Below are 15,565 nucleotides of genomic sequence, written 5' to 3' on the forward strand. Positions count from 1 at the left end.
TGGTATGAGTGTTAATTAGACAAGTCTCCATCCAAATAACAATTTATAAAAGTAAACCATTATATTTCAATGTACGGCCTTCAACACGGAAATTTGGCTAACACCGAACAACAAGCTATAAAAGGCCCCAAAATTACTAGTGTAAAACCATTCAAACGGGAAATCATACGATACAGTCTATATAAAAAAAACGAGAAACGAGAAACGCGTTTAAATAACAAAAGCAAACTACAACTACTGTACATCAGATTCCTGACTTAGGGCAGGTGTAAACATTTGCAGCAGGATTAAACGTGTCAATGGTACCAAACCTTCTCCCTTTTTCTGAAACAATAGTATAACATCACAACATAGAAAAACACACGATAAAATATAAATTGGAAGGCTTAACTCAATCAGAAAACGTAAATTAACACACTATAAACGAATAATTTCTAGATTCGCCACTGAATGCCTATTTGTGATGTCTCATGTCTATTTATTAAGAAAAGATCGCATATACTTAACTAATCAAACTTAACTTCGTTGTTGACTCTTATCAGTTATCGTATCACAGTAGACCTAGTCATCTCCTCCAGCAAAGTGATAAGAAACATCAGCCGATAATACCACTCATTAGATTTGATGAACACTGTCGATGTTTATACAGGAATCGACAGTTCAAGTATCATCTCAGTGGCGGGTCCAGACATTTTTTTGTTAATGGGACCCCTCTGACTGCCTACGATGGGACCTGTTTCAGTTATGCTTCAGTGATTCCCTATAAAATCAACCAATTTGTTCCCACATAAAACGGGCCCGGGCCCCCTGAAAAAACCTCTTAATCCTGCTCAGATTTTCAACATGTAAACATATTAGTTATATATGTTTAATTGATATCATTTAAAAACTGGCAAAGAACTAAAAAAACACATAACATTGCGGCTTCTTATATCATTGAAAATATATGCATTATGGCATTGAATAAAATGAGCATGTGGATCTGACTAAACAGAGCAGAAATCGTGTATCTATGTCGAGACTGAAAATAATGTGTACACAGCATAACACAATCTGTTATTCTAAGAACGATAAATTCAATAGTTTTCATACGAGTTATCGCTATTTTTATAGTTTTCTTCAATATTATGCTCCGATATTGTTTTGTGATTAGAATTAGAAAAAGAAAGAATATATGTATGTATACATGTTGATGAGAAAACGGTTTGTTTATATTATGCCTCAGCCTACCCAGAAATGTGAGCTTGCTTCCCTAGATTATGTATGTAAATTATAGTTGCAGAAGTGTTGTTTTTTTCAGTTTTCAGCTGTAACGGCACAAAATGGTCTTGAATGGAAGACTCACAGAACATTCATGGTTACAGCTTTACGCAACTTAGGATTTGGGAAGAAAAGTATGGAATAAAAAGTTTTAGAAGAAACTCAACATTTTCTCAGAGTGCTTAGTGATTTAAACGGAGATCTAATCTACGTTTCTGATCCGATTTACGCAGCAGTCTCAAATATTATTTGTTCCATTGCTTTAGGGGAAAGATTTGAATACAATGACGTGGAATTCAAAAAATTGATAAACGTGATGTATGAGTTATTGGCCAATCAGAACATTCCTGCTATTAATCTAATTCCTGTTCTACAGTATCTTCCGGGCGATATTTTTGGGGCAAAACGTATTATACAACAAACTCATTTGTTAAAAAAAAAAATTTTAAACGATATATTGCTGAGCACAAACATACTATACACATTATCGCTATTTGTCCGCCATTACTGGACATCACACAAGTTCCCGTAAAATTTTGACGTCATAAAAGAAAATATCTGACGCCTCAATGGAAAAGAGATTGTTGTATGACGTCAAAAGTTCAAGCGGGACAGAATCTCGGGTCAAGCGGGAATAGCGATAAGGTGTATTGATCCTGGGAACAGTAGGGACTTTATAGATGAATATATCATAGAACAAAACAGAAAACCAGGCTTGACAGGTAAAACGTTCATTCGTCACAACTCGGTCGATTCCGTACCTTTATATAGGTGTCAGACCACCAATTTTAAAAGAGTCCCTATCTGTTCAACCACACTTTGCAATTTTCACAGCTTTCTTAATATTCTACCTTAAGTTAATAACTTTATAGAAACTAGGACAGTGAGGTATATCCTGAATTATACATGTATCAGCTTTTTACTTGCCAATTTCAAACATAGTTACGATTAAAATCACATAACAAAGAAGAGAACTCCCGAATAGAGGTACTACTAAAAATAACCCCTGTTTTTCTGGAAATCTTAGATTAATATACTATTGCGTGCATTATTTCTCAATTTTGAATGCAAACTCATGGACAAACACCAAACATTTCATTTCTACCAATTTGTTGGTTAGTTATAACATAATGGCATCATAAATACTATTGGTTGTCCGAGTAGGCCTACTTTCACATACGTTCTAAATTGGAGAGAGTACTTGGTGGTCTGACACCAATAGACGGAGAGTACCGGAATCACCCGAGGATTGCCGATTGGTTAAATGTTTAAATCAAATCAAAATAATCAAATATGATATATTGATTTTCATTTATTTTTTTGCTTTATCAGTTTATGTTATAGCTTGAAAAATACAAGTAAGCCCCATTTTTTTTACTTTTGACATGCTAAAAAAATATGCTATGAGAGCTGCTAATTTATTTCAATATTTCATCATTAATTTTACCTTCTATTAACATTACCATAAACTGTCTGCGTATAATGTATAGTCTATACAAACTGTAACCCGAATAATGTCAGTCGTTATATTTTGCCGATCTCCGTATAATCTCCGATTGCTACAGTAACCTCGATAGGCTATAGGCCGCTAGAGGGCGCATAATTATTCGAGTTATACAAACTGTGTCTTTCTTTTAACAACATGAAACTTTTAGAAGTTATTATTACTGGGAGATGCACTTGCTGCGCACAAAAAGGATAAAAAAACCTGATCACAAGTACAGTAGAAGTAAACGTTTTAAAATAGTTCCTTACAAATAGCACAGTGTAGATACTATTCTGTACGCTATCCGGAAGTCGCGATTTTCGAAGCGAGGATTTCAAACATGCTAACAGAACGGTTTTGTTTTGGTGCTTTTTCTCATCATTTGTTTACTCCTATATCTATTTTACATCTTAAATGTATGTATAACATCATAAATATGAGTAACTGTAACAAAAACATGCAGTAGAATATAAAATATTCGTGTGCATCACACCAACTTCATAGAAAAAAGTGAAATCGATTGACAATTTTGCTCTCGTAGTACAAAGCAAATAATCTTTTATTGCAAATATTTACATCAGTTTACAGTAAAATATATACTGTTTCAATATTCCTACCGTATTTAAGTAGAATGTTCGTATTTCAAATAAAAAAATATGCTTTCCTTGAGGATCCCAAAATAAATTACTGTACGATCAGTCTAAAACTGACTGTATTCTAGTAGCGATTTCAGATTTTTGGTCTGTATGACCAGTCGTGATTTTGAAGAAAAAAACAACAAATAGAGTTTTTAACGACCTTGACTGAAAAACAACGGCAATTTGAAGGTATATACGTGTCTATGTGATATTATGATTGTGTCCATGGAACTATAACGTGTAATTTCTTTCATCAGACAATACAAATATATTTCTGATGATTTTTGTAGACGGCAAATTAATTTTTGTTCCGTCAGTCTTACTTAAAATCAAATGCCTAAAAAGCAATACATGATTCGCTTGTGGACTTTGTATTAGTGTGTCGTTGCAGTTATCTGTTTAACTACTAACGTATTACATTTTCAAAGACTATTTACACCGTCAACCGTTGACCAATTGGTGATTACATACATCAAGCCTGTCTCTTTTAAAATGACAAAAAATAGATATGAAAGCTTTTTTTTTAAAACTTTAGGTATTGAGGAAAGAATTAACGAAATTATACCCCGCCACTTCTAAAGTCCATGTTTTGGAAAAAAAATAAACCACCAGAATAACCAAATTATAGGTGCACAGGGGCATCATTTAATAACGAATATGAGAAAGTTTTATTAATACTAGTATATGGTAAGTTTTTTTAAAGTTGTGTATAGTAAGCGGGTACCACCCAATAAGGTAGTGGAAAAGTCCATATCATGGAAATAAAAAACTGATGACTTTCGTAAAACCAAAATAAGAGGTACACAATTGAATTAAATGATAAGGAATCTGAAAAAAAAGTGTCTGAAGGAAGTTGTGGATATAAAATAGGTACGCCCAATATAAGTTTATGACAAAGTCCGTATTTACGATAGAGAAACATCAAAAATATTTTTACAAAATATTCGAAATAGAAGGTCCATAGTACATTAATAGATTAAAAATGGAGCAATTTTAGAAAAGTTTAACAATTGGTTTTGGAGGTCACGGTTGGAAATATCTGATGGGTGTCCCCATATAATGCAATGTTCAAGTCCGTATCTTATATAAAGAGACCCCAGAAAATATTTTTTATAAAATAAGAAATACATTCCTTTTTTATATAAATAAGGCCGTTAATTTTCTCGTTTGAATTGTTTTACATTGTCATTTCGGGGCTTTTTATAGCCGACTCTGTGGTTTTGGCTTTGCTTATTGTTGAAGGCCATACGGTGACCTATATTTGTTAATATCTGTGTCATTTTGATCTCTTGTGGACGGTTGTCTCATTGGCAATCATACCGCATCTTCTTTTTTATATTTTTTTTTATTTATGATAAGGAATCCGAGAAAAAAATAATTAATAGTTATACCAGTGACGGATTCAAGAAAATTGGGATCCGGCGGTTTGAAACTCTTGTTTTAACTTTCAATGCATTTGTATGGGAACATATATTTGGAATCCTCTTTTTTCCTGGATTGGACCCCCTCTCCATTTAAAAATGTCTGGAAACCCCAATGTATATTAAGTGGTTTATGAGGAGATGCGCTTGCAAAACCGGCGAAACATGTTGTACCGGTCCAATGGACGAACGGAAAGACGGACTTCAATTATCACTATAAACCATCGCTTTACAAAGTGATGTCATTTGAGTGTGAAAGAGACAGGTCTACATCCAAAACAAAGTGAAGGAACTGTGATCAATTACAGGCTACAGTACGGCTTCGAATGTTTGTAAATTCATGCATTTTTATATAGTAACAATTAAATCTGTGTGTTTGTACAATTTTAAGTATAACGGAGGACATTTCTGAAACTTCTATAAACAAACAAACCTTCTTCTTATTTCAGCCACATTCAAACATCCTTATACTTAAATTATGTAGTAAGTCGAGTACACCCTATCAAGCTAAAACATGTTTAAAAAGTTTACAGGATGTGAATTTATTAAAATATATTTGTGTTATTTAGAAAAATGCCATCTCCTAATGTATCGTAAATAACTTTGAAATCACTACTAGAATACAGTGAAATAAAGACTGATCATACAGTTTCAAATATACAAGCGAGACTGATCGTACAGTGAGAAATTCAAACAAGTGTAATTTTCTTATTTCTGGCTTCAAAGATCTGGCTGAAACTTTTACCACCACTTAAAATATACTTTATCTAGTAAATTAAGTCTGGATTTTACGTTAATTTGTACAGTAAGAGTGCAAAAAGATTGCTTTTAGGTTCACCGACTGATTTTCCTTAGTGATGCACTTGGAAATCTCTTAATTAAGGCAAATATACGAATAATGAATGTGCTAAATTTAATTATAAACCATTTGTGAGTATCGATGTCAGCTGAATTAATCATTAAGCAATGTACAGATGAACATCTTACCGTTTAATATAGTATATCCGACAAATTTAAAATGTGATCCAAAAAGTTCTCGCATCGAAAATCGCGACTTCCGGAAAGCGTACAGAATAGTATCTACACTGTGAATAGTATACCATCCAACTATTTTACGGCTTGTAAGTTTTTAAAAATAAATCTTCCCTTTAAAATTGTAAGATATCAGTTATAATTTAAAAAGAGTAATGACAAGATCTCCATATAGAAATTAAACTGTAAAGAAAATTTTTGTACATATTATAGCTTAAATTTTGTCCAAACCCCAACCATTCTACATAAGTCTTACAAGGAAAATTTTCATTATTATTCCTGATATATGTTAAGCACTCTCAGCTAATGATAATAAGTAATTTTAAACTTTTGACCATTTTAATTCTTGTAAATACATGTATATGCAGTTGTTTTTTTTAACATTTTCCTACACCCTATAGCTAGCACATATAAATTATTATAAATTATTATATATTTAAAAAAAACACTTTATGATGACAATCCTATGAATTAATTATGATATCTATTATTTAGTGATCATTATAACCAAATTCAGTCATCTGTATATAATATAATTAATTGTGTCCCTATGTTTTAAGGTGTAAATAGTTGCTCAAACTATACCCTTTGGGAAGTGCTCCTCATTTAATGGAGGAATATACAAGAAACTGAACTGAACTGAACTGAACTGAACGGTAATGGTTCAAGGACACAGTTATCTTCCTTCGGTTTTCGTTGATAGTCTCTAGTGTTAACAGTGTATAATCTTCATTGTTTTTGTGTAACGCTTTCCCATTATTTTTTTTTAATATCTAATGCATGAAATATTAAGTAAGGGGGTGAAATTCCATGTAAAAAAAATTGGGTGCTGAATCTATATGTTAATTAGTGATTTGGTCTCCCTTAACACAGAATTGTCAATATTGTGAGTGAGATCTGGTAGAAGTTTCTATAGAATGTTTATACTTTTTGTCCCAATAGTAGTACACTACATTATTTCAATTTGAATTCATTGTCTAAAAGAAATGCACTACGAAATAACTGTGTTCTCGGGCCTAATGGTCTTAATATATTCTCTATAGACGTTAAGGGAATGAAAGGGATGCATTCTAAAAAAGGGGCGAATGATATCAAAGGAACATTTAAACTCATAAATGGACATAAATAAACTGATAACGAAATGGCTAAGAAAGAAAACGACAAATAGACAAAATATAGTATACAAAACACAACATAGAAAAACAAAGACTTAGCAACACGAACCCCACCAAAAACTTGGGGTGATAGCAGGTGCTCCCGATGGATAAACAGATCCTGCTCCATATGTGGCACTCGTTGTGTTGCTCATGTTTCTCATCTAAACTAAGTGCATGTGAAGCAACTTTCTTTACAAAACTGCATGTCTTTTTGAGTCATTATGAAATTTTCAATTGTTTTATAGATTTGAAAATAAGAGTTCTAAGGCATCGGAGATGCATAAATGATTAACAAAACAACATCTACAGAAAGCATACTAGTACTACTATTTCCCTATATTTTTTGTAGATGAAGATTTCCCTATAGCTGTGTTTGAGTTGTTCGGTGCTGGCACAGATACTATATCAAATACTCTAACATGGTCAGTATTATGTCTTCTGAAAAACCCAGATGTTCAAGATCGAATGAGAGATGAGATGTTCTGTACTATTCCTACCGATAGGCCACCAACAATGGCGGATAAATTAAATCTACCGTTCTGTGAAGCTGTAATTGCTGAAACACAGAGACTTGCAAATATTTTGCCTTTTGCACTTCAACGCGCAGCTACCGAAGACGTGATGATTGGCAAATTTAAAATTTTGAAAGGATCTTTCGTCATACCAAATTTGTCATCAGAAGCACATGATGAAGAGCTGTTTCCAGACTACCTTAAGTTTGACCCATTGCGATTTATAGATAAACAAGGAAAGTTTTATGGTCAGGAAAGAAATGTTCCATTTTCACTAGGTGAGTTAACAGATTTAAGATAATAATAATTGTATAATACATGTATTGGAATTGTTGCCTTCTCAGGTGTTAAAGTAACCAATTATTAAAGAAGAAAATAATCAGGCTTTTTGTTAGTTTAAATCGAAAAAAACAACTTATTCGCAAACAAGTTTTTCATGTCGAAAACTTTAGTCTAAATATCTGTATGAATACTTTAAAAGTGACGTAAAGTTAAAAAATAATTCAAAATATCTAGACAGAAACGCGTTATTCCAAGGGAATGAATGAAGATACTTTTGTGTTACAAAGAAAACAAATTTTAAAAGAAATTGTTTACATGTTATTTATGTATTATTGTCATTTTGTTTATTTTCTTTGGTTACATCTTCTGACATCTGACTCGGACTTCTCTTGAACTGAATTTTAATGTGCGTATTGTTATGCGTTTACATTTCTGCATTGGCTAGAAGTATGGGGGAGGGTTGAGATCTGATAAACATGTTTAACCCCGCCACATTTTTGCGCCTGTCTCAAGTCAGGATCCTCTGGCCTTTGTTAGTTTTGTATTATTTTTAATTTTAGTTTCTTGTGTTCAATTTGGAGTTTAGTATTGCGTTAATTATCACTGAACTAGTATATATAGTTGTTTAGGGGCAAGTTGAAGGACGCTTCCGGGTGCGGGAATTTCTCGCTGCATTGAAGACCGGTTGGCGACCTTCTGATGTTGTCTTCTCTACATTCGGGTTGTTGTCTCTTTGACACATTTCCCATTTCCATTCTCATTTTTATTATAAAAAAAATTGTACAATTAGACCATAAATTCAAATTACATGTAATATCACAATTCAAATTTTTAATTCGTTTGCATTTAAAAGGAGAAAAACTTTTTTCAAATCATATTATCGATTTCCTCGATATCATATGGTTTGTCTCTTGCTTTATTTGTCCTCTAATGCAAAGGCGTTATTAATTCATAGTCATTAAAAGAATCGTTGTATGAAATATAAAACTGTCTATGATTCATGAATAGATAATATCTATTTCATTTTTTTTCTCAATAAAACGTAAAAACTTTAATGACAAAAGTAAAAACGTTAGACAGCGCGTTTTTAATCAATGAAGAAAATTAAATAAAAAAAAAACAAGCATTTGTGCCATTTCAACAAATTATCATTTTCCAAAATCAATTTCAAGTCAGTATCATACAATAAAAGTCCCAAACATATATTGGTGTATAGATGGATCTGTTAAGGTCGACTACATTTATCGAATAACAAATGTTTCTACATACTTTTTTACGTGTTTTCAATTGGTAAACTGTATTCCACAAATCGCATTTGTCAATGAACAGAATTTTGAATATAGTTAATAATGGAAATGGGGAAAATACCAATAGAATAGCCAAACTACAGAGCAGACCACAGCCGATGGCCATCAATGGGTCTTCAATGTAGCGGGAGACTCCAGCACCCGGAGTCGTTGTTAAGTTTGCCCCTTAACAAAAGTGTATTCTGGTTTAGTGATAATGGAAGTCATGCTAAACTCAGAAATATACACATGAAACTAAAAGTGTAAACCATACAAGACTAACAAAAGCCACAGGTTCCTGACATGAGACAGTCAAAACAACTTGTTTTTTAGATTTCAACTCTCCCCAATACATCTAGCTAATGTAAAAACTGTTAAATAATAAGTCAATAAATCGCTTCCTTGTGTCGTACCATTCGGCAATTCTTGGTTGAATCCACTACTCTATGAGGGTACGGAATCGTCTATTGCTAATCATTGTTTTCTTGTAGGAAAACGATCGTGTCCGGGAGAATCCCTCGCCAGAATAGAATTGTTTCTCTTCATCACTTCTATCATTGTTTTCTTGTAGGAAAACGATCGTGTCCGGGAGAATCCCTCGCCAGAATAGAATTGTTTCTCTTCATCACTTCTATCATTGTTTTCTTGTAGGAAAACGATCGTGTCCGAGAGAATCCCTCGCCAGAATAGAATTGTTTCTCTTCATCACTTCTATCATTGTTTTCTTGTAGGAAAACGATCGTGTCCGGGAGAATCCCTCGCCAGAATAGAATTGTTTCTCTTCATCACTTCTATCATTGTTTTCTTGTAGGAAAACGATCGTGTCCGGGAGAATCTCTCGCCAGAATGGAATTGTTTCTTTTCATCACTTCAATTGTAAAGAAGTTTCGTATTCTACCAGACACAGATGGTATATTCCCATCATCAAAGGGACAGTTAGGAATTGCATATGTTCCAAATCCGTTTAAAGTTCGTTTTGTTGAGAGAAATTAAAGTTAACCATAAAATTCAATGTATATTCATAAACAGCCAGCTTATTGTATTTCTCTTTGTAAATGTATTTTTATGTGTGTATAAGATTATATATAACTCGTCTAAACATCAACCCAACAATGTTAGATCTTTAAATATTTGGATACTTAAGGTTTATGTACCCTTCTGTAGCCTTTTTTGTACGAACTTTTCAAACTTCAATTGTATCAAAACTACAGATATAATGAATAAAAGAGATAGGCCATTTTGTACATATTCCAAGGGGAAACTTGATGCAAAGCATTATTTTTTACTGTTTCATTGCATTTAATAGAAAAATAGGACTTTGTGGCAAATAAATCAAGATTTTTATAGAAAATCCACAGCCTTTATCCTTGTACTCTCATATTTGGCAATTTGATGACTGATAGATATAGGATTATTGCATGCAGTGCTAGCATTGATTTCCTTAAAACAAGTTTATAAATGTGGTTATTGGTTAAAACAAATATAAATATGGCCAAAATCAAGTACACCTTTTAGGGTGCGCTCGACTTTAGTGACTCAGCACGAGGTGTTTTGGAATTTACAGGTTGCTTAGAACTTTTTGTAAAAAATAAACACTAGCACATCATAGAAAATCAAGTGAGTAATTTGTGTTTCAAATTTAATAACAAAAATCTCTGTTTTAAAGGCTGTGGATTTTCTATAAAAATCTTGATTTATTTGCCACAAAGTCCTCTTTTTTCTATCAAATGCAATGAAACAGTAAAAAATAATGCTTTGCATCAAGTTTCCCCTTGGAATATGTACTAAATGGCCTATCTCTATTATTCATTATATCTGTAGTTTTGATACAATTGAGGTTTGAAAAATTCGTACAAAAATTGCTACAGAAGGGTATATAAACCTTAAACAGCACATAATCTATATTCTCATTTGAACATATGATCATACGCATTGCTTGTATCTTGAACGAACTTCTAAATCAAGCAAATTGAACTCACATGTACTCAGGTTAAATATATAAAAAAAAAAAACTAACTGTTTTCTTCGTAGCAAACAGGAAATTAAATAAAACAGTTTAAAGCGCATTTGTATTATTTTGAAATATTTTGAACTTTAAAATTAAGATCTATTCTTACATTCCATTTCATGGATTATTCTCAATGCGCTTATTGGCGTATCATAGTCTTTGACAGTCGCAAAAAGCATACAAGAATTCATTCTAAGTTACTGTTTGATACAACGTTTATTACAATACGACAACCGAATACATGTACTTCCATAAACAAAAATGTAGAAACATATTTTATTTGTCTTTTTCACTTCTAAAGATAACTGCTACATGTGCATATACTAGCAGTATACCATTTCACATTTAAACAAGATGCATAGTATAACAGTTCCAAGGCAGTGTGTTATGCAGTCTCTTTTTTTAATTTTTGGGATACGATTGCTGCCAAGCAATCTGTAGACTTTTACCATTGACCCTATGACACACTCCCTCACGTCATTCGTTTTATTCTAAACATTCGGCAACATCTCAGATTCTTATGATTGTCTTGCTTTAAAAGGTAAAAACAAGCAAAACAATTGAACATAAACAATTTTCCTGTAATGTTTTACTCATAATCTTCATGTATGATATTTTCCTTGACTTATATGCGTGTTTTTAACAATACGGAAAATCAGAATTAAACAGTATTTATATTTAGTGTTTTTATAAATTTAGAAACACGTCAGAGGGAATTCCCAAATTTTGATAACTTGCGAGAGTTCTCTGAAAGCCGATCGATAATTCTATTTCTGTCACAAAAACTGAAGTGGAGTATTTCTATATTTTACCGTTATGAAACTGATATTTGATACTGTACTCTCATAAAGAAATGGAGAACCATTCATCATATCATTTAATAAACGTTCTTGTTCCAAATCGCAAGTCGCGGTTTGTTTATGTATTAATGTCCATGCGTGGTCTCACTAATTAGAGACAAAAAGAATTGTAGAGACAAAAAGCGTCAAGAAGAGACAAGAAGAATAATATTAGCAACAAGAAACTATTTAGCGTCAAGAAAACATTTTTTTATTTATATATACTTCTTCGAAATAAATATTAAAAAAATATGCATAAGAAAACAATTTCAACGACAGGAAAGTTAATTTTGATAGGGGGGAAAATGGAACTTGTAAATCTAATTCAGTTGCTACATTTATTTACATGATATTTTATAAGGTATCACAGGAAGTATATTTTGTCTTTTTATTTGTTTTTAAAACCATTTTTGTACAATATATAATTAACTTGCAAAATGCATTATTTGTGCATAATTGTCCAGAAAATGCATACACAAATTGTGAAATACAAATTAAGAACTTAAATCAAACAAGAGGAAAACATAATTAAAATGTGAATATTTTTCATCATTTTATTTAGTGTATTGTCTCATTTAACGATATTTATCATGTTTATGCATATAGATTGAAGATTAAAGGAAACTGATGACAATCTTGAGTTTTCAACAGGTGTTCACTATTCGGTACAATAATTTTGGGCACAGGACGTTTGCGCTTTTTTACCTGTAAAACGATAGGACATTTGCGCTTCAAATACTATGGACATTTGCGCTTTTAATTTTGATTCACCTGTATTAAATTGACCGGACATTTGCGCTTTTTACCTAAAGTGTTCTACCTGTAATCTTAATGAGAAGTAATCATTAAGTTAAAAAAAATAACTTATATTTGTCATTATAGTTAGTTCACATTTACACAGTCTTGAACATGGAGTTTAAAGTTATAGAGACTAGTAAATGAAAAAAAATGTTTATGATTAGGTACATTAATGAACAGGCTCCGCAAACAAGAATTGAGAAGTAGAAACTCGATCATTTATTTAAGTACCAATCAGGACAGATAACAAGAGCAAGATTTGTTCACTCACGCTTCGAATATCAAGCTATAACTGACCTGTAATTGTGATGACAGTATATGCATGGTTTTATTTCATAAGAATGTGTACTTTTAGCTGTACATAAACTTTTAAACAAATATCAACAATATGACATGTTTGTGCTATGAAATGATTTTTAAACTTTTAACCATAAAGAATGACTTTAACTCTGCCCGGTCAAACCTGTCGGTCCCAAGCCCGGATAAAAGAAAAGGGAAGTCATAGATATATATATATAAAAAAAAGCGCAAATGTCCTATGTGAAAAGCGCAAATGTCCATTTTAAAAAAGCGCAAATGTCCTATGTTTTGAAGCGCAAGTGTCCACAAAAAAAAGCGCAAATGTCCTATGAAAAAGCGCAAATGTCCCGTGCCGATAATTTTATATTCTGGTGCGTGTAATTGATGAAGGTGTTAATGGATGTTATTGTTGCAATAAAACAAAGGACACGCACCTAGTTAATCTCATTTGTTGCTCTTAATTGTGTATTACCTTAGAGTGAAGCCACAGCTAATGTTGGTCCTATCAGGAAAAATTAATTGTACAGTTAGGAAGGAAATAATATTTCATGTTTTTGTTTTTATTAAATCCTTCAAAAGGAAGGTGACAAATCTTTGTTTTTATTTTCATTATATAGCGTTTACATTTCCTTTGCTCTTACACATGTTTAATTTCTACATCTATCAATATGATAATAAAAAGTACACAATCTCTTCATCGAATTTTTTTTATTTCTTCATCTTTCAATATAATCCTAAAAAATATTTTAATGTATGTGATAACAAAATGTATTCTTGTCGCTAAATAGCTTCTTGTTGCTTTTTGTCACTTATTATTTTTCTTCTTGTCGCTTCTTGACGCTTTTTGTCGCTAATTAGTGAGACCCCACATGCGTGTAGTTTTCCTGATTTCAAGGGGTATCAGATTGAGTGATTCCCCGCTTCATTGATTAATTTGAAACTCATGGGATTCTTTCTATGTCTGTCTGCATATGGAGGGCTATTGTTGTTGCATAATTTTAAATCACATGCATAATTTAAATTAAAATAAATGTTTCATCGAAAAAATTACCTATAACACCACTTCAGCAGAAATGGAATCTTCCATGTTATCGTTTCGAGTTGTCTCCCTTTTCGAAGTATTCGTCAAGAAGAATTAACTCGTTAATGCCGGTAAACGTCGTATTATATTAAGAACGATCTCAATGTAAACAGAGGAGTGTGTACGGAAAGGAGTCATGCCCTCTGACCCAAAGGAACTTCAATAATTAAAGAGTAAGAAATGGGGTTCCTCCTAAACTGGTCCGCCGTTCTATATATAGCTTCGCACCGAAGGTCAGTGAACACAATATGATAGGGGTCCAGTTTAGGGTTCCTCCTAGAATTACGGTGATAAGATACGGAAGCAAGTTAACTCGTACCACGGCATTGGAACCAAAAAAATTAACTTGTACTACTGGGAAGTCGTAACATTCAGAAAAATATATAAAAAATATGATGTTTTATGGGTTTTTGTTTGTAAACTTAATAGAAATAAGTTGAATTATTGAATTTTACACAGGAGTTAAATGAAAACTTAGACAAAAATAAAGAATGTTTTAAAGCATTAATGTTTTAACTGATCTTTCAAAGTAGAACATAGGCGGATTCAGGCCCCCCCCTTTTTTGTGGAAAAAATTTGGTTGATAGTAAAGGGAATCATTGAAACATGACTGGAGCGGGCTCCCTCTTAGGTCAGTCAGCGGGCTCCCCCCTAGGAAAAGTTCTGGATCCGCCACTGTAGAACTTAATCCAGAGGAAAGTTAAAACATTGCTTTAACTGTACCTTATTAAAATTGAACATGTTGAATATGTATATATCCAATTAAAGTTAATTAAAGCTGTAATCCATGATCACAAATTGAATGCTATGTTTACAATTGTTGAAAGCCATGTGCTTTTTTTGCGGGGGAAATGCGGACCCCCTTAACAGGAATCAGTTAAATTTCATTGTTACATTTATTTATAGACAGTAAAAATAATTTTGGCAATCATTTTGACTAACTGCTAAGATTTTATTATTCATGAAAAATTTTCTTCGGGTGAAACTGTATTTACCTTAATTATCTACATCTGCCACAGTATTTTCTATCCAATATACAAGGAACATAACCTACAAATTGGTCATTGTACTTTCAAATTATATACATTTTACAGACTTAAGAGGTATTGGGTGAAAGTAACGTATATCATGTATATTCATCATTTAATACCATTTGAATGCATTTAAATAAGTTGGTACGAGTAAGCAATGGTACGAGTTTTTTTTTTTTTTTAATGGTACGAGTTTACAATGGTACAGGATAACTATAATTCGATAAAACACAATAAGTACATGGCTCATACACTTGTAACGGGGATTGGCTATTCTTTAAGTTGAGTGACTATTCAGATTGTTACATTTTGCATGTGCAGTTGAATCAGTTTAGAGAATAATACTATCCAGCTGTATCAGGGTTACCGGCCAAAAATGCATGAGACTCGCGCATGTTCATGCTTTTTTGCAACAGTATTCTTGGATCTATTTC

General features: G+C 32.4%; 1 protein-coding gene across 1 annotated transcript; it reads left to right on the top strand.

The window, feature by feature from the left end:
• Positions 1–1,216: 1,216 nt before the first annotated feature.
• LOC134687701 (cytochrome P450 2U1-like) lies at positions 1,217–10,175 on the top strand. Its single transcript, XM_063548159.1, has 4 exons — positions 1,217–1,238; positions 1,410–1,667; positions 7,344–7,784; positions 9,886–10,175. The coding sequence occupies exons 1-4, from the start codon at positions 1,217–1,219 to the stop codon at positions 10,065–10,067; spliced, it is 903 nt and encodes a 300-aa protein (XP_063404229.1). The 3' UTR covers positions 10,068–10,175.
• The last annotated feature ends 5,390 nt before the right edge of the window (positions 10,176–15,565 follow it).

The sequence above is a fragment of the Mytilus trossulus genome, chromosome 10 (assembly GCF_036588685.1).
Source record: "Mytilus trossulus isolate FHL-02 chromosome 10, PNRI_Mtr1.1.1.hap1, whole genome shotgun sequence".
Lineage (NCBI taxonomy): Eukaryota > Metazoa > Mollusca > Bivalvia > Mytilida > Mytilidae > Mytilus > Mytilus trossulus.